The 20687-nt window shown below is 53.9% G+C and overlaps 1 protein-coding gene across 1 annotated transcript in view; it reads right to left on the minus strand.

Moving 5' to 3' along the window:
• LOC147116070 (transmembrane 4 L6 family member 1-like) overlaps positions 1-18764 on the minus strand; it is a 54445-nt gene extending 35681 nt beyond the window's left edge. Inside the window, exon 1 of the mRNA XM_085990779.1 lies at positions 18399-18764. Coding sequence (XP_085846905.1) covers positions 18399-18575 — 177 coding nt within the window. The 5' untranslated portion in view covers positions 18576-18764. The remainder of the gene's footprint in view (positions 1-18398) is intronic.
• Positions 18765-20687: the final 1923 nt, after the last annotated feature.

A 20687-nucleotide genomic window follows, 5' to 3' on the forward strand; every position in this document is an offset into this window, starting at 1 on the left:
ACCACGACCTGGGCACGCCAGGGGCTGGTGCTCCCTTCGATGATGCCCTCCTTCAGGAGACGCTGCACCTCAGAGCTAATGAAAGCTCTGTCCCCGGCGCTGTACCGCCTGCTCTTGGTCGCGACGGGTTTACAGTCGGGGGTGAGGTTAGCGAACAGGGAAGGTGGCGGGACCTTGAGGGTGGATAGGCCGCAGGTGTTACGCGGTGGGCGGTTTAAAATCTGTTGGTTGTCGACTGTGAGTGGGGGGAGGGGTCCGCCGTATGCTAGCGTGACGCTTTGGAGGTGGGATTGGAAGTCTAGCCCTAGTAGGACGGCGGCACATAGCTGGGGGAGGACGAGGAGTTTAAAATTTTTATACTCCGTACCCTTAACCGATAGGGTCACAACACAGTAGCCGCTGATGTCTGTGGCGTGGGATCTCGATGCCATCGAGATCCGGTTGCGCGTTGGCAGGACAGGGAGGGAGTAGTGGCTCACCGTGTCTGGGTGGATGAAACTCTCCGTGCTTCCGCTGTCGAACAGGCAGGTCGTGGCGTGGCCATTTACTCTGATGTCCATCATTGACTTGGACAGGTGATGCGGGCGGGCTTGGTCCAGTGAGACGGAGGCTAGTGTATAGCTGAGCGAGTTGCTGTAGTCTGCGGGTGAGGCGGTAGTCGGGTCTAGAGGCACGGTGGCGGTCGAGCGTGGTGGGTAAAATGGCGTCTCCCACGAGGTTGGACAAAATGGCGGAGAAGATGGCTGCCCCCGTAACTCACATGAGGCACTGCTGGTGTCGGTTGCCTGTATCAAAGATGGCCGTCCCCATGACTCACATGTGGGGATGCTGGCCTCTGTTGCCTTGAAGGAAGATGGCCGCCCCCACAGCTCGCATGAGGCACTGCTGGCCTCTGATGATCCACCTCTGCAGGCCTTAGCGAAGTGGCCTTTCTTCATGCAGTTTGAGCAGGTAGAGTTCCTGGCTGGGCAGCGCGACCTCGGGTGTTTCACCTGGCCGCAGAAGAAGCAGCCGGCGGCCCGATCGCGGGGGTCCGATGTCGGAGCCGGTACCGGGGGTGGCGGTCTTGATCGGGTCCGGGACGCCGACGCTGAGGTAGGTCCCAGGGGGGTTGCTGCGGGGGGTATCGCGGTCGGGGTCGGTCCCAAGTCCCAGGGTCGCGAGTTACAGTACCTTGAGTATGCCTCGAGGTCCCGATGGGCCACTTCTAGAGAGAGAGCGAGGGCTGCAGCTTTGTCCAGGTCGAGGTCCCTTGCTTCCAGTAGTCTTTGCCGTGAGTAGTCGGACCGCAGGCCTTTCACGAAGGCATCGCGGACATTGTCTTCAGTATTTTCTGCCGCCGTTACCGCTTTAAAGTTACAGTCTCTGCCGAGTGCTTGTAGCACCCGTAAAAATTCCTCCACGGGCTCTCCTGGCTGTTGCGGGCGGGATCTTAGGAGGTGTCTGGCATACATGGAATTTACCGGGGTTTGGTACTGTCTTTTCAGCCGGTTGATGGCGTCCTCGTATGTTTTAAGGTCCCGGATGAGTGCGAATACTTTAGGGCTCACTTGGGCGTTCAGAACTCTTAGCATGGATTTCTGAGGCATGCTGGATTCTCCCAGGTAGGCTTCGAAGCAGCTCAGCCAGTGTTCGAAGTCGAGGGCTGAGTTTGCTGCCTGTGGGTTTAGGTCCAGGTACGGTGGTCTGAGGGCTCGCAGCCAGGCCGGCTGCTGTGGCTGTTGTAGCTGGGCGTCTGGCTGGTCGCTTGGCTGGTCGTTTGGCTGGTCGTTTGACTGCTCAAGTGTCGACATTTTAAAATTTAGCCAATAAAATTGATATACCTATCAATTCATCCAATGAAAAGCGACGAGTTAAGAAAGTAACTATAAGTTTTTATTGGCTAAATAACAGAGCCCACCCTCGTGGGTGATCGGATCCAACAAGGAGGAATACCAGCCAGTCGACCACCTTTATACCTGGGCAGGTAGGTGGAGCCATGGGCGGAGTCAGCAGTGTTCAGCCCAGGTATAACAGCGTGACAAGAGGCGACCTCGTATAGTGATACAACAGTGTGAACAGTGATAACGATATAACAGTGATAACTATAGTGTAACGATAGTGAACGACAAAAGTGGTTTACCACACTCAGATAACCAGGTTCCCTCTTACTGTACCTTCTAAGTATTCTGTAACTTCCTTTTACCTCAGATTCATTGTTAAATAAACTCCTTCCATGCCTCCTGTGGGGCATTGCTACAAAATAGTCACAGGTGAAAGCTCAAGAGCCTCAGCATTTGATCTAACCCCCAGACCATGAGATTTCAAAACAGTCTCCAAACCAACAGAATTTCGCAAAACCTGCATGGCAGTTTATGACGCTGTATATAGATATGTACGAATGCTTTCAAAGTTGTTTAAGCCTCCTTCCTCCAAGGTCACAGATTCATAACAGTCCAAAGATAAGGACTTTCCTAACAGATATGAACCCTTCACATGCTTGCACGAGGTTCCTTGGTCCACTGTCATATCAGAAGCAGTAACTCATCTTCCCCGAATGTCTCCACCCAGCCAGGTCTCTCTCCCCACCTCTGATTGCATACAATCCTGCTGCCCAATCTTCCCCCACTGCTGCATCCCTGCTGTCCCAAGACCAATCGCTCTCCCTCATCCATCCTGCCGCGAGACCCATCTCTCTCCCTCATCCCTCCTCCCCAGAGACCCTGCTCTCTGCCTCATCCCTCCTGCCCGAGACCAATCGCTCTTCCTCATCCCTCTTTTCCAGAGACCCTTCTCTCTCCCTCATCTCTCCTTCCCAGAAACTCTTCTCTCTCCCTCATCTCTCCTTCCCAGAAACTCATCTCTCTCCCTCATCCCTCCTTCGCAGAAACTCATCACTCTCCCTCATCCCTCCTTCCAAGAGACCCATCTCTCTCCCTCATTCCTCCTTCCCAGAGACCCATCTCTCTTCCTCATCCCTCCTGCCCTGAGACCGCTCACTCTCCCTCATCACTCCTTCGCAGAGACCTATCTCTCTGCCTCATCCCTCCTGCTCCGGGACCCATCTCTCTCCCTCATCCCATCTCATAGAGTCATAGAGTCATAGCGTTATACAGCACAGAAAGAGGCCCTTCGGCCCTTCGCGTCTGCGCCGGCCATCAAGCCCTGTCTAATCTAATCCCATTTTCCAGCATTTGGTCCGTAGCCTTGTATGCTATGACATTTCAAGTGCTCATCCAAATGCTTCTTGAATGTTGTGAGGGTTGCTGCCTCTACCACCCTTTCAGGCAGTGAGTTCCAGATTCCAACCACCCTCTGGGTGAAAAAGTTCTTCCTCAAATCCCCTCTAAACCTCCTGCCCCTTACCTTTAATCTATGCCCCCTTGTTATTGACCCCTCTACTAAGGGAAAAAGTTCCTTTCTATCTACCCTATCTATGCCCCTCATAATTTTGTACACCTCAATCAGGTCCCCCCTCAGCCTTCTCTGCTCCAAGGCAAACAACCCCAGCCTGTCCAGTCTTTCTTCATAGCTGAAGCGCTCCAGCCCAGGTAACATCCTGGTGAATCTCCTCTGCACCCTCTCCAAAGCAATCATATCCTTCCTATAGTGTGGCGACCAGAACTGCACACAGTATTCCAGCTGTGGCCTAACCAGCGTTTTGTACAGCTCCATCATAACCTCCCTGCTCTTATATTCTATGCCTTGGCTAATGAAGGCAAGTATCCCATATGCCTTTTAACCACCTTATCCACCTGTTCTGCTGCCTTCAGGGATCTATGTACATGCACACCAAGGTCCCTCTGATCCTTTGTCTTTCCTAGGGTCTTACCATTCATTGTGTATTCCCTTGCCTTGTTAGTCCCTCCAAAATGCATCACCTCACACTTTTCAGGGTTAAATTCCATTTGCCACTGTTCCGCCTATCTGACCAACCCATCTATATCGTCCTGCAGACTGAGGCTACCCTCCTCGCTATTTACCACCCCACCAATTTTCGTGTCATCTGCGAACTTACTGATCATACCTTTCACATTCACATCCAAATCATTAATGTAGACCACAAACAGCAAGGGACCCAGCATTGATCCCTGCGGTACCCCACTGGACACAGGCTTCCAGTCACAAAAACAACCTTCAACCATCACCCTCTGCCTTCTGCCACTAAGCCAGTTTTGGATCCAATGTGCCAAGGCACCCTGGATCCCATGGGCTCTTACCTTCTTGATCAGTCTCCTATGCGGGACTTTATCGAAAGCCTTACTGAAATCCATGTATACCACATCCACTGCACTACCCTCATCCACACACCTAGTCACCCCCTCGAAAAATTCAATCAAATTGGTCAGACATGATCTTCCCTTGACAAAGCCATGCTGACTATCCCTGATTAATCCTTGCCTCTCCAAGTGGAGACTAATTCTGACCCTCAGAATTTTTTCCAATAATTTCCCTACCACTGATGTTAGGCTCACTGGCCTGTAATTCCCTGGTTTATCCCTACTGCCCTTCTTGAATAATGGTACCACTGTAGGAATGGCTAGATTCCTAACTAAAGGACTGAGGTCCAGTCAGTCTATCAAACAAACGATGTTTAATACTAATCAACAGAGTTTAAAATGAAAACACAGGAGAACTACATTACAGGTCTGTACTCTTTGCTGGCTCCACGAGGACTGGCTAGGGTGGCTCCTCAGCCTGACGTCATGATGTCATCACATTTTCCCGCCGCTGGAGGATCACGTGATCAACGTGATGACGTCATTGCGTTTGGTCTCATTCTTAAAGGGACCGCGCTATGTACATGCAATGATATGAACAAAGATACAGATTCATTCTGTAGCTAATAATTTGTTAAAGATAATTATGTACTGTGGCGACACGCCACCACTGGACATAATCCGCTCACGGCGGCACAGACAGTCTAAGCAGAAGCCCCCAGCCGGGGGCCCTTTCCTCCAGCAACTTGTTTCCCGCAGGGACAGGCTGCCGGGAGCACTTCCTGTCTGGGAAGTATTTAAGTGGATGTGCGGGCTTTTCTAGTTCCTTTTTGCCATGTGGTCAGAATAAAGCAGTTGTGTTTTCAATAGCTCTGTCTCGACTCCCACGTTTGCCGCGGTATCTCAACACTGGTGACCCCGACGCTCAGGACGAATCCTAAGCTAGCATGGCGGATACAAACGTAGTCACGGTTAAATTACCTGACTTTTGGGAGAACCTCGCCGAAGCCTGGTTCGTTCAAGCTGAGTCCAGATTCCGGCTGAAAGGCATTACAGTCGACGCCACGAAGTACGACTACCTCGTCGCCTCGCTCACCTACGCTACAGTCCCCAAGGTTTGGGCAGCGCTGCAGAATCCACCAACGGAGGGCAAGTACGAGCATCTGAAGGCTGCGCTACTTTAAAAATTTCAAACGTCCTCTTACCAGCGCCACTGCCAACTCCTGGACCTCCCCGGCCTTGGTGACGCTTCACCATCAGACCTGCTTTCCCACATGCTGTCCCTCTCCGACGACAAAAATCCCGGCGCCCTTTTTTGCACGCTTTTCATTCGGCAGCACCCCGCCAGCATCCGCCCGCTCCTTGTGGAGTCTGACTCCACGGACCTGAATGAGATAGCCGAAAAGGCCGACCGGCTGCTCTCTGCACAGGCCGCTCGCGACGTCGCGCCCGACCTCACGGCAACGACCACGCGGTCTTCCCGGGCCGCTAGGCCCGACCGCCCTACCACTCCGGGTCACTGCTACTACCACACCCGTTTTGGCGCTAGGGCTCAACGCTGCACGCCACCGTGTTCCTTCAAACCCCCCCCGCACCGGCCCCCGCGATGGCCGCGGGGCAGAAGGAGCCCCTACTGTACGTCACTGATGACAGAACCAACCGCCGATTTCTGTGCGACACAGGGGCCCAGCACACATCACCCCCGCCTCCGCCCTCGAGATCCAACGCGGCACACGGGGTATCACACTGGCTGCAGCCAACGGCTCTGAAATCCGCACATATGGCACCCGCATGGTCACGCTCGACCTCGCGGGCCGCCGCTACTGCTGGGAGTTCCTGACAGCCAAGGTCCTCTGCCCACTCATTGGCGCCGACTTCCTACGTACCCACGGCCTCCTTGTCGACATTCCGAGGCACCGCCTCGTCGACATCAACACTATGGCCCCCATCCCCGGCGCCTTTACCCCGGCCCGTTCGGCCGGCCCGACGACCTACTGCCTCGCCAGAGCCACGGACGACTACTCGGCACTCCTAGCTGAGTTTCCCGCCCTCACTAACCCGACCTTTTCGGCCAAAACCGCCAAGCACGGTGTGGAACACTATATCCCCACCACCGGCCCCCCAGTTTCTGCCCACGCCCACAGACTCAACCCGGCCAAGCTGGAAATCGCGCGGGCCGAGTTTACCAACATGGAACAACTCGGCATCATCCGCCGCTCCAGCAGCCCTTGGGCCTCGCCCCTCCACATCGCCCCCAAGCCCGGCGGAGGCTGGCGCCCTTGCGGGGACTACCGCCGCCTCAACGACGCCACCACCCCCGATCGGTACCCGGTGCCACACATCCAGGACTTCTCGGTCCGACTGGCCGGACGAACCGTCTTTTCCAAAGTCGACCTGGTGCGCGGTTACCACCAAGTCCCCGTACACCCCGCGGACATCCCCAAAACGGCCGTCATCACCCCATTCGGCCTGTTCGAGTTCCTGAGGATGCCCTTCGGCCTCAAGAATGCAGCACAGGCTTTCCAGCGCCTTATGGACTCAGTCCTCCGGGACCTGAACTTCCTATTCGTCTATCTAGACGACATTCTCGTGGCCAGCTCCTCCAAACAGGAACACCTCGAACACCTTCGCATCCTGTTCGGGCGCCTAGCCCAACACGGGCTCATCCTCAGCCCGGCGAAGTGCCAATTCGGCCTAACCGAGATCGATTTCCTCGGTCACCACATCACCCCTGCTGGGGCCGTCCCCCTGCCCAACAAGGTGCAGGCCGTCCAGCAATTCCCCCACCCCACAACCATCAAGGGCCTCCAGGAGTTCCTCGGGATGGTGAACTTCTACAACAGGTTCATCCCCAGAGCCGCAGCCCTTATGAAGCCCCTATACGACTCCCTCCGAGGAAAATCCGGCAAGATGGACGTAGCCTGGACCACTGGCACGGCAGCCGCCTTCGACGCCACCAAAAACGCGCTCGCCGACACCACTCTGCTCGCGCACCCGAGGGCCGATGCCCGGGTCGCGCTCACCACCGACGCCTCCGACCACGCGGTTGGGGCTGTGTTCGAGCAGTGGGTCAATGGCGCGTGGCAGCCACTTGCCTTCTACAGCCGCCAACTGCGCCCCCCGGAGGTCAAATACTCCACTTTCGACCGCGAGCTTCTCGCACTCCACCTGTCGGTCCGCCATTTCAGGTTCCTCCTGGAAGGCCGCCCCTTCACCGCGTATGTGGACCACAAGCCACTCACATATGCGATGGCCAAGCACACCGAACCCTGGTCCGCTAGGCAGCAACGCCAGCTCGCGGCCGTCTCCGAGTTTACTACGGACATTCAGCACGTCTCCGGTAGAGACAACGTGGTCGCCGACTGCCTTTCCCGTCCCGCCGTCTGTGCGAATCACCTCGCGGTCGACTACGCACAACTAGCAGCGGCCCAGCTCACGGACCCAGACCTCCTCTCGGCGGCTACCAGCCTGCCAGGGCTACGCCTAGCCAAGGTCGCGCACGGGCCCGAAGCCACGGCAGTCATGTGCGACGTCTCACTCGGCCAACCCAGGCCGGTCGTCCCTGAGACCTGGCGCCGCCGCGTCTTCGACGCGCTCCACGGGCTCTCTCACCCGGGTTCCCGCGCATCCGTCAAACTCCTCTCCAAGCGCTTCGTCTGGCGCGGCCTTAGCAGAGATGTTCGGACTTGGGCCACCTCCTGCCTCGCCTGCCAACGGGCTAAGGTACAGCTGCACACCAAAGCACCCCTGGGAGACTTCGAGGTACCCAGCCGCCGCTTTGACCACGTACACGTCGACATCATCGGTCCCCTGCCGCCATCGCAAGGCCAAACTTATCTCCTCACGATGGTCGACCGCTACACACGCTGGCCTGAGGCAGTGCCGCTGACCTCCACCACCACAGCCGACATCGCCAGGGCGTTCGTTAACACCTGGGTTGCGAGGTTCGGCGTATCGGCCGACATAACCTCCGACAGAGGCGTTCAGTTCACCTCCGAACTCTGGACGGCCACAGCACGCAACCTCGGGGTGATGCTCCACCGCACCACGGCGTACCACCCACAGGCCAACGGACTTTGTGAACACTTCCACAGGTCACTCATGGCCTCACTCCGCGCCGGCCTGCAGGACAGTACCTGGACTGACCGCCTACCGTGGGTGCTACTCGGCCTACGCACCGCGGTCAAGGAAGACCTCCAGTCCTCGGCAGCGGAGTTAGTCTACGGACAACCGCTGCGCGTCCCAGGCGAATTCCTTCCGGAGCCTACCAAGTCTTGGTCGGCCGAACAGCAGCGGCTCGACTCTTTCTCTTCCGCTCAGCAGTTCGCCCCACTTCCGGTCAACCGACACGGCGAACTCGCACCTCACATCCTGCCAAATTTACAGCAGGCGCGCTTCGTCTTCGTGCGACACGACGTGCACCGCGGGCCCCTGCGACCCCCGTACGATGGTCCGTACGAGGTACTACAAACCGGGGACAAGGTATTCAAGCTGCGACTCGGCGACAGGGTCGAGACAGTCTCCATCGACCGGCTCAAACCAGCACACACAGAGCCAGGGGAACAGGTCCCCGTGGCCCAGCCTCCAGACAGAGGCCGTCCCCCCGGCAAGCCAGCACAGCTGGCGGCGAACCGCCCGACCCAACCAACCAGACCGGCGACCACTCAGAGCCGCTGCGGCAGAACCATTAGACCACCGTCACGACTCGTCCACTCCTCCTAAGCGGATTCTGGGGGGAGCTCTGTGGCGACACGCCACCACTGGACATAATCCGCTCACACCGGCACAGACAGTCTAAGCAGAAGCCCCCAGCCGGGGGCCCTTTCCTCCAGCAACTTGTTTCCCGCAGGGACAGGCTGCCGGGAGCACTTCCTGTCTGGGAAGTATTTAAGTGGATGTGCGGGCTTTTCTAGTTCCTTTTTGCCATGTGGTCAGAATAAAGCAGTTGCGTTTTCAATAGCTCTGTCTCGACTCCCACGTTTGCCGCGGTATCTCAACAGTACATTAGATCAGAGTCCCCCTGGTGGCTCCACCACATGCGCCCCCCCCAGAATTGTCTTTAACAGTAAAAGTCAATCGACTAGGAGGCCTGACAAGCCTGTCAGAGCGACTCCTGTATTCTTGGAGTGGACGTTGTTGAACAGCGGGCGGGCTGGCGGATGGAAGCCTTCGATCTGGCGTGGATGCAGCGGGAGGTCGACCACGTCGTGGTGGCTGTGCAGTCTCTACTGGCCGGTCGATGTCCAGGTGTGCCGGTTTGAGACGGTCAATGGATATGTGGTCGGGTTTACCACCGATGTCTACAGAGAAACTCTTGTCGCCTGTCTCCAGTACGCGAAAAGGGCCTGTGTAAGGGGCCTTGAGCGGATCCCTATGGGCATCATGACGAATGAATACAAATTCAGCATTCTTTAGCTCCGCTGGTACGTGTGAAGATGGAAGGCCGTGATGCGAAGTTGGGATAGGCGCAAAAGCCCTGGCTGTTTCCCGGTGGCTGCTGAGTTGTTCGGCTGCGGACCACGGCTCAGTTGGAAGCGGCAGGAAATCTCCCGGTACGCAGAGTGGCTGGCCGTACACGAGCTCCATGGCGGACGATTGCAGGTCCTCTTTGGGTGCCGTGCGGAGACCCAACATGACCCACGGAAGCTTATCCACCCATCCGGCGCCTTGGAGGCTGGCCCTCAGCAATGCCTTTAACGATCTGTGGAAACGTTCGCACAAACCGTTTGCTTGCGGGTGATAGGCCGTGGTGCGGTGAAGCTTGGTGCCGAGACCCTGGGCCACAGCGGTCCAGAGCTCGGAAGAGAACTGTGGACCGTGGTCTGAAGAAATGTCCGCCGGAACGCCGAAACGTGCGACTCACGAGGAGAGGAATGCTCTGGCGACATCAGCGGACATAGTAGGCGCCAGAGGAACTGCTTCTGGCCATCTAGTAGTACGATCGACTATAGTGAGGATGTGTGTGAACCCCTGTGACGGTGGAAGCGGCCCGACGAGGTCCACGTTGACATGGTCGAATCGACGTTCTGGTACTGCGAACGTGGCCAATGGGGCCTTAACGTGACGTTGCACCTTAGACGTTTGACAGATGACGCCGGTGTTAGCCCAGTCGCGGATATCCTTACGCATTCCTCTCCAGATGAACTTAGCCGACATTAATTTTTGAGATGCCTTCACGCCAGGATGCAAAAGCCCATGTATGGCGTCGAAAACTTTGCGGCGCCAGGCGACTGGAACGATCAGGTGGGGATCTCCCATGGAGACATCGCAGAGTAACAAGGTGCCTGCAGCATGGAATTGCACATCGGTCGGTTGGAGGCTAGGGATGTCAGTGCGATACGCCTTTGTTTCAGGGTCGGATGCCTGATCGGTAGCCATGAGGGCATAATCGATGCCCAGCTGGACCACCCATACGGTCACGTGAGAAAGGCAATCAGCTACCAAGTTGTCCTTGCCGGGCTTCAGGACGATGTGGAGAGGCGAGGACCAGGGACTATTCGACCGGCGAATAATCCCCAGCCGTTCCAGCGTGGCAAACTCTGCCTTCGCAGCCGCGAGCTTGCCGGGTTCCAGGCGCCGAGCTCGCGCGTAAACCGGAGAGCCAGTCGTAGTAATGTGGTGTTCGACACCATGCTTAGTGGCTGAGGAGGAGAAAGTGGGCTTGGTCAGCTTCGGGAATTCACCTAATAGGCGAGTGAACTCGTCTGGCGAGGACAATGCGCAGGAGACAGTGTGCGACGTTGCGGAACTGCGGAAGCAAGGGATGGAGTGGAAGGTGGCCACGTTGACCAATCGACGATTTCGTACATCCACCAAGAAGCTGTTGGCGCATAAGAAATCCGCGCCGAGGATGGCTTGCGAAGCCTTGGCTGTAATAAATTCCCACTGAAACCGTTGCCCACCGAAGCACACCTGGACCCACCGTTTGCCAAAGGAACGAATGGCTCCGCCATTAGCTGCCACAAGGGAGAGGCCATGCATCCCAGACTGAATATCGAGTGCTGAGGCAGGAAGGATGCTACACTGTGCCCCGGTGTCGCATAAAAAGCGCCGGCCTGAGAGGGAATCTGTAATGTAGAGGAGCTTCCCGGAATCTCCAATTGCCATCGCGGCCGCGGAACGTCCCTCAGACTCGGTTCTCCTTTTCTGGAGTTGCTGCTGGTGTTGATGTCGGTTTTTTGTTTTAGGTGTGAAACTGCAGGGAGGGCAGCAGCCTCTGGCTTTCGCGCCGAAACGGGCGTGGTAAAAACACAAGCCGGGGGATGGAGGTGTCGGGGCGGCGTTCGCGGGGGAGGGGTGCCTCGTGGTGGCGCAGAATTGCTGCGTGACCGCATAAATTGTATCTGCTTCTGCAGCAAGTGCTGCGCAATCTGTGGCTTCCGATCTGGCGAGGGCAGCCTGAACCTGCTCGGGTAGTTGACTCAGGAATAACTCCCGAAAGAGGAAACATTGTGGTTCTGAGCCAAGGAGCGTGAGCATCTGGCTCATTAACTCAGATGGCTTGGAATCACCAAGCCCGGGCAAAGCGAGTAGCCGACGGGCACGCTCCGCCTTCGTGAGCCCGAAGACCTGTATTAACCGCGCTTTGAGAGTATTATACTTGCTGTCAACCGGGGGGTTTTCGAGCAGGCTGATGATCCGTGAGGCCGTGGAACTGTCGAGTGCGGAGACCACGTAAAGGTAATGGGTCTGATCCACAACGATGTTTCGGAGATCGAATTGTGCTTCTGCTTGGACGAACCAGGAGGCCGCCTGTTGTTCCCAAAACTGTGGGAGCTTCAAAGACACGGAGTTCGCTTTCATGTTTCGTCGCGCTTCGCTTCCGCGAAAATTGTTCACGAAAATTCGGGGTCACCACTGTAGGAATGGCTAGATTCCTAACTAAAGGACTGAGGTTGAGTTAGTCTATCAAACAAACGATGTTTAATACTAATCAACAGAGTTTAAAATGAAAACACAGGAGAACTACATTACAGGTCTGTATTCTTTGCTGGCTCCACGAGGACTGGCTAGGGTGGCTCCCCAGCCTGACGTCATGATGTCATCACGTTTTCCCGCCGCTGGAGGATCACGTGATCAACGTGATGACGTCATCGCATTTGGTCTCATTCTTAAAGGGACCGCGCTATGTACATGGAATGATATGAACATAGATACAGATTCATTCTGTAGCTAATAATTTGTTAAAGATAATTATGTACATTAGATCAGAGTCCCCCTGGTGGCTCCGCCACACTATGTTAGCTGTTCTCCAGTCCTCTGGCACATCCCCTGTGGCCAGAGAGGTTCTGAAAATTTGTGTCAGAGCCCCTGCAATCTCCTCCTTTGCCTCACACAGCAGCCTGGGATACATCTCGTCCGGGCCTGGGGATTTATCCACTTTTAAGCCTGCTAAAACTGCTAGTACCTCCTCCCTCTCGATGCTAATATGTTCAAGTATATCACAGTCCCCCTGCCCGATTTCTATGTCTACATCGTCCTTCTCCATAGTGAACACAGATGCAAAAAATTCATTTAAAACCCCACCTACATCTTCTGGCTCCACACACAGATTGCCACTTTGGTCCCTAATGGGCCCTACTCTTTACCTAGTTATCCTCTTGCCCTTAATATACTTATAAAACACCTTAGGATTTTCCTTTATTTTGCTCGCCAGTGTTATTTCATGGCCCCTCCTCGCTCTGCTAATTTCTTTTTTAAGTATCCCCTGCACTTTCTATACTCCTCTAGGGCTTCCTCTGTCTTTAGTCCTTTGTATCTGCCAAAAGCCCCCCTTTTTTTCCTAATCCATTCTCGTATATCCCTTGACATCCAAGGTTTCCTGGGCTTGTTGGTCCCACCCTTGACCTTTACGGGAACATGTTGCCATTGTACTCTCTCAATTTCCTTTCTGAAAGGCTCCCATTGCTCCGATGTGGATTTTCCTACAAGTAGCTGATCCCAGTCCACTTTGACCATCTCTCTCCCTCATCCTTCCTGCTCCGGGACCCATCTCTCTCCCTCATCCCTCCTGCCCAGAGACCCATCTCTCTCCCTCATCCCTCCTGCCCATAGACCCATCCCTCTCCCTCATCCCTTCTGCCCGAAACCCATCTCCCTCCCTCATCTCTCCTGCTCCAAGACCCATCTCGCTCCCTCATCTCTCCTGCTCAAAAACCCATCTGTCTCCCTCAACTCATCTGCCCTGAGACCCATCTCTCTCCCTCTTCACTCCTTCCCAGTGACCCAACTCTCTCCCTCATCCCCCCTTCCTGGAGACCCATGTCTCTCCCTCATCCCTCCTGCTCCAAGACTCATCTCGCTCCCTCATCCCTCCTTCCCAGAGACCTATCTGTCTCCCTCAACTCATCTGCCCCTAGCCCCATCTCTCTCCTTAATTCCTCCTGCTCTGATACCCCTCCCCACCTCCCACCCCCCCCCCCCCCACTTTACTGGTAGGGCACCGGGACCACCCCCCCTCCCCCCGTTGTATCAGTAGGGCTCCGGGACCCCCTCTCTCCCCCCGCTGTATCAGTAGGGCTCCGGGACCCCCTCTCCCCCACCCGCTGTATCCGTAGGGCTCCAGGACGCCCTTCTCTCCCCCCGCTGTATCGGTGGGGCTCCGGGACCCCCCTCTCTCCCCCCACTGTATCAGTAGGGCTCCGGGACCCCCCTCTCTGCCCCCGCTGTATCAGCAGGGCTCCAGGACCCCCTCTCTCCCCCCCCCCTGTATCAGTAGGGCTCCGTGAGCCCCCGCTCTCCCCCTGCTCTATCAGCAGGGCTCCGGTACCCCCCTCTCTCCTCCTGTTGTATCCGTAGGGCTCCGGGACCCCCCTCTCTCCTCCCTCTGTATCAGTGGGGCTCCGGGACCCACTCTCTCCCCCCACTCTATCAGTAGGGCTCTGGGACCACCTCTCTCCCCCCGCTGTATCAGTAGGGCTCCGGGACCCCCCTCTCTCCCCCCGCTGTATCAGTAGGGCTCCGTGAGCCCCCTCTCTCCTCCCGCTGCATCAGTAGGGCTCCGGGAACCTCCTTTCTCCCCCCGCTGTATCAGTAGGACTCCGGGACCCCCTCTCTCCCCCCGCTGTATCAGTAGGGCTCCGGGAACCTCCTTCCTCCCCCCGCTGTATCAGTAGGGCTCCGGGAACCTCCTCTCTCCCCCCGCTGTATCAGTAGGGCTCCAGGACCCCCCTCTCTCCCCCCGCTGTATCAGCAGAGCTCCGGGACCCCCCTCTCTCTCCCCTCTGTATCTGTAGGGCTCCGTGAGCCCCCTCTCTCCTCCCGCTGTATCAGCAGGGCTCCGGGACCCCCCTCTCTCCCCCCTCCGTATCTGTAGGGCTCCAGGACCCCCCTCTCTCCCCCCTCTGTATCAGTAGGACTCCGGGACCCCCCTCTCTCCCCCCCCCCCCGTATCAGTAGGGCTCCAGGACCCCCCTCTCTCCCCCCTCTGTATCAGTAGGACTCCGGGACCCCCCTCTCTCCCCCCCCCCCCCCCGTATCAGTAGGGCTCCGGGACCCCCCTCTCTCCCCCCGCTGTATCAGTAGGGCTCCGGGAATCTCCTCTCTTCCCCCGCTGTATCAGCAGGGCTCCGGGACCCCCCTCTCTCTCCGTAGGGCTCCGGGACACCCCTCTCTCCCCCCGCTGTATCAGCAGGGCTCCAGGACCCCCTCTCTCCCCCCCCCCCGTATCAGTAGGGCTCCGGGACCCCCCTCTCTCACCCCGCTCTATCAGTAGAGTTCTGGGACCCCCTCTCTCCCCCCGCTGTATCAGCAGGGCTCCAGGACCCCCTCTCTCCCCCCCCCCCCCCCGTATCAGTAGGGCTCCGGGACCCCCCTCTCTCACCCCGCTCTATCAGTAGGGTTCTGGGACCCCCTCCCTCCCCCCGCTGTATCAGTTGGGCTCCGGAAACCTCCTCTCTCCCCCCGCTGTATCAGTAGGGCTCCGGGACCCCCCTCTCTTCCCCCACACTATCAGTAGGGCTCCGGGAACCTCCTCTCCCTCCCCCCCCCCCCGCCACCCCGCTCTATCAGTAGGGCTCCAGGACCCTCCCTCTCTGCTGGCGCTGCTTCGCATACTTGGAAAAATGCAAAACTTACTAAAATATATATTGTTTAATATACAAAATATACATACAACATATAAATTATACACTGTATACAAATTATGTAAACTATAGACTATAAATTATATAAAACACTGTATATAAATCTCATACCTTTTGATATACAATTAATTTTATTCATTCACTTTTGATGAATATTCCCTTTATTCCCACAGCTCTAAAATTGTATAAAAACTTATGTAATTTATTCTAATTATCCAATTACTTTAGTTAAGTTCAATTGCTGTGTAATTTCTTTTTTAAATGTAATCAATTTTACCTTCATTTATTTTTAAACATACATTTTATTCCCAACAGCAGCAGATGTGTCAGCACAATAATCATCTCTTTGTTGTAGAGTCTAACCCTCCTGTCCTGGAGTAAACTCTCTTCTCAAGGGATATCGGGATCGGGGGGTTGCGGGCGGTGGGGGGGGGGAAGGTGGAGTTGAGGTAAAAGATCAGCCATGATCTTATTAAATGGTGGAGCAGGCTCAAAGGGCCAAATAACCTACTCCTGCTCCTATTTCTTATGTTCTCCATATTCTCGACTTGAGCACAAAAATTAGGCTGAAACTCCAGTGCAGTGCTGAGGGAGCACTGCACTGTCGGAGGTGCCGTCTTTCGGATGAGACGTTAAACCAAGGCTCCATCTGCTCTCTCATGTGGACATAAAAGATCCCATGACCATATTTCGAAGAAGAGCAGGGGAGTTATCCCTGGTGTTCTGGCCAATATCCATCCCTCAACCAACATAACAAAAACAGATTACCTGGTCATTATCTCATTGCTGTTTGTGGGAGCTTGCTGTGCGCAAATTGGCTGCCGTGTTTCCCACATTACAACAGTGACTACACTTCAAGAGTACTTCATTGGTTTTAAAGCGCGTTGAGATGTCTGGTGGTTGTGAAAGGTGCTATATAAATGCAAGTCTTTCTTTCTTATTTCTTTCCATCAACGGTGATCTAGTGGAGTGGATCACCCTCCCATTCTATAACCCGCCAGGTGTTCATCCCACTGAAATCAGTCGGATGGAAATCGGGTGGGTTCTAGAATGGGCAGGTGATCCACTCCGCTAGATCACTGCCCAGGCGCAGTTACCCCAGTGTATCCTGACTCACCAGGGCCAAAACCAAGGGGAGATGCAGCAATGTGAACAAATATCTTTCGCCAATGTACCATGAAACCTCTGTAACCAGTGGCACCTGGGAAATATTTTCCTATTGACCCACTGAGCCTTTTGATATTGGACAGTGTGGTTTGGACATCTTGCAGGAAAATGAGGAACCTGAACTCATAGAATCTTAGAAATTTACGGTTAAGAAGGAGGCCATTCAGCCCATTGTGTCTGTACCAATACTGTACTATAAGTAGCTGGTCCGACAATAAGTGGTGCCGCAGAGCGGACTGTCCTCGCCCACTTTAACCCCTGGGAGAATTGTAGAGGATCATAGCACAGAAAGGAGAAAGAGAAGTGGGGGGCGTTGAGTGTGGGGTGGGGGCTTGAGGTAAATATTGGCTGGAGTGGAAGGAAGTAAGTCAAGTGATGGAGGAAGAGGAATAGAGCAACCTGATCTTGTGAAGGATGGGTGGGGTGGGGTGGGGGCGGGGTGTAGAACTCAGACCTTGTGGAAGATTGTTGGGGGAGGATAGAGGAAATAGATTTGTAAAAGATGGGGTAGGGTAAGAAGGCATAGATATGGTACTTGCTGAAGCAAATTGCATCCAATAGACATTAGCGATCAACCAGAATTTAACGCTGAGTTACTGCAGCACCTACTCACACACAAATCAGTTCAACTCCCTCCCAACCTACACCCTTCTGTACTTCAGGTCTCTAATGTACTTGTTATGCTTCAGGATTCTTTCAATATTTTCCACAGAAAGGATTTTGCAAAAAAGAGTTACTTCATTGTTTTAAAGCAAAATGTATTAATGCAAATTTTTTAAAGGGGGCCTGAGACAATAGGTTATTCGGCGGTGGCATTAGGATCCTGCAACCTGTGCATTTTGATAGGGTCCCGAGCCAGTCAGAAGCTCCGTGCAGATCTAGTGATAGAAGACATAAAAACAGAAAATGCTGGAAATTACTCAGCAGGTCAGGCAGCATCTGTGGAGAGAGAAACAGAGTTAACGTTTCAGGTCATCACCTTTTGTCAGAAACATTAACTCTGTTTCTCTCTCCACAGAGACTGCCTGACCTGCTGAGTATTTCCAGCATTTTCTGTTTTTATTTCAGATTTACAGCATCTGCAGTATCTTGCTTTTGTATTAGTGATAGAAGAAGGCAGTCGCCCCACAGCAAACCTCTGCAGGGAGCCCCCACAAGCCAAATACAGCCTAATGTTTATGAGTTAGCTTTCATGGGTTTTCTTTCCAAAAACTGTAAATAAGCAACTCGTTAGCCTGTCTCCACAATCAAAACCCACATCACGTCCATTTTATTAACAGTCATTGCTAGCTGGGAAAAGCAAAATATAAAACACAGATAGGAAGGCTTTTAGAAACAGGAAGGCTTTGATCGCAGTTTGTTAAAGAAAGAGCCATGGGGGCTTTCACGGAGGCAAATAGATTAGAAATGCTGGAGGATAGTTAGAGGTCATCCTGTTTAAGTCAAGTAAGACAACCCACTGATGTGGGGTAACATGGCGTGTTCTTTATTTTGTATTATTACTCTAACTGTTTGAAAGAAGTGAGCCGGTTCAGAACTGTCATTCTGTATTTCACCTCACTGTCAAATTGAGCAGCTCGTCGATTCATATCAAGCCTCGTCTCAACAAATGTTTGCTTGGTCTACTTTTGCAGAGATTGAAGGAGCTCGAAGGGCGAAAGACACGAATATCCAGTTCAGGTCAGAAGGGGGTATTATTGCAGCCTGGATTACTCTGCCATACAAGTAACTTTTCCAAGCCACAGTCAATATATGAAGCAGCTTTGAACTGATCAACTACCTTAGTCTGTACAAGGAGAAAGTTCATTTACCTCCAAGTCTTGGACAAGAACGCTTCTTTTGCGCCGATGGAGATCTCATTTTTAAAACTGCTCGCCCTCTTCTCCAATTCCCTGACCCTAGCCCCACGGTCTATGCACTTTGGGTTAAAGTGAAAAGATGATCTTACCATGAACCCACTGCCCCACAGTCCGGGCAGAAAAATGGCCTCCCAGGTAATATGTTTGTCCATAAGATATTCCGTTTCCCCATTCGGGAAGAGCAGGATGACACTGGCACCGATGGCGATGAGAGCCAGAGGTATGAGCGTTAAGCCAACACAGCGAGCGCAGCGGCCGGGACACATCTCAGCAGATCGCTCGGGCTCAAACTCCTGCTCACTCCTTCCTCTCCAGGCAATGTCGCCTGGAATCTTTGCTGATCCGAACCCCTTCCCCCTTTGCAGCTTCTTCTGAATTGACTTGTGGCGGAGGCTGGGATTGAGCAGTGACTGAGCTACAGGGATCTCCAGAGCAAATCCCAGCAGAACGGATATCCTTACTGGGCTGTCCTGTCTTGTCCTCCAGTGATGACAACTTTGGGACCCACCATCTGTCAATCAACAGCGAGTTAAAGATAGATTCTCAACTACAGTGTGATCCTGTTCCGGGATTGAAAGACATTCTTACCAAACACGCCTCCCATTTGTTTACAATGACACGGTGATGATTAGATAGCGCTTCCATTGATACAGATTCCCATCACGTCCTCAGAAGGTCTGGAAGCGATGGGTTGCAGTTACTGGGGTTATGCGGGCAAATGGGACAGTCAGTTCCCGCAAGCAGCAAATTCAGGAATGGCCAGAGAAGAAGAGAACCTTTCCACTTTGGCCCTCCCGCGAGTGCCCGGACATAATGACCAACAACACACTCCGGTCCTTGATTGTCCACCAATTATAATTGATGGCAGTACGCTGGGGGTACCACATTTCGTGATATGTACATCTAGTGTGTGCTAGAGGGGAAATCTCCCTTGCTACGTTCCTCTGGTGGTGTTGGTTGGGGTAGGAACGTTGACCAGGTCACCAGGAGAACTCCCTGCTCTTGATCTAGCACCAACAACAACTTGTATTTATATTGCGCCTTTAACGTAGTAAAATGTCCCAAGGCGCTGCACAGGAGTATTTTAAGACAAAACTTTTGACACTGAGCGGCATAAGGATAAATTAGGGCAGGTGACCAAATGCTTGGTCAAAGAGGTAGATTTTAAGGAGCGTCTTAAAGGAGGAAAGAGAGGTAGAGGCAGAGAGGTTTAGGCAGAGAATTCCAGAACATAGGGCCGAGGCAACAGAAGGCACGGCCACCAATGGTTGAGTGATTATAATCAGGGATGCTCAAGAGGGCAGAATTAGAGGAGCGCTGATATTTTGGGGGGTTGTGGGGTTGAATGAGATTACAGAGGTAGGAAGGGGCGAGGTCATGCAGGGATTTGAAAACAAGGATGAGAATTTTGAAATCGAGGCGCTGCTTAACTGGGAACCATTGTAGGTCAGCAAGGTCAGAAAACTTTCACACCACCTGTGTGGGCAGAAGGGATCTTTTCACCTATGAAGGGCACTTTCAACACTGCAGCATTCCCACAGCACTGGCATTGCAGAGAAAGAAAGACTTGCATTTCTATAGCGTCTTTCATGATCTTGCTGCATCCCAAAGCGTTTTACAGCCAATGAAGTACTTTTGAAGCGTAGTCACTGTTGTAATGTAGGAATTGTTGCAGCCAATTTGCACACAGCAAAATCCCACAAACATCACTGTGTTATTGACAAGATTGTAGCAGAGACCACATAGGGACAATAACACAATGTATAGCCAATGCTGTTATATGTATCTAAACACAATTCACTTTGTATAGCAATGTTGTGATATGTACATGCTGGGTTGGGTTATTGGTGCAGGGTCCCTTTCAGAGCGTCGGGAACGTGATGACGTCATGACGTCGGTTGCGTGATGACGTCATAGCCCCTGCACGGGGCTGAGCCTTCAGATCTCGTGGAGATTGATTAAAGTAAGACAAATTTTGTTTTTGCTTAAAGAAAAGTCTCAGCCTGTTGATTTCTGTCGACTCCAACATTGGTGACCCCGCTGCTCTTTTGGACGATTCCAAAGACCTCATCTGAAATGGCGACGAACGCCGTTTCCATCAAATTACCCGAGTTTTGGGAACAACAGGCGGCCGCTTGGTTCGCCCAGGCCGAAGCTCAATTTGCAATCCGGGACATCACCACGGACGACACGAGGTACTACTATGTTAGCTCTACTCTCAGCAGCTCCACCGCGGCCAGAGTCATGAACCTGCTCGAAAACCCCCCGGAGCTCAACAAATACGAAATGCTGAAGGCGCACCTCTTACGAACTTTTGGACTCACCGAAGCCGAACGCGCATGCCAGCTTCTCTCTCTACCCGGGCTGGGTGACTCCAA

This window comes from Somniosus microcephalus, chromosome 6, assembly GCF_052327205.1.
Source record: "Somniosus microcephalus isolate GS21.2 chromosome 6, FLI_Smic_1.0, whole genome shotgun sequence".
Lineage (NCBI taxonomy): Eukaryota > Metazoa > Chordata > Chondrichthyes > Squaliformes > Somniosidae > Somniosus > Somniosus microcephalus.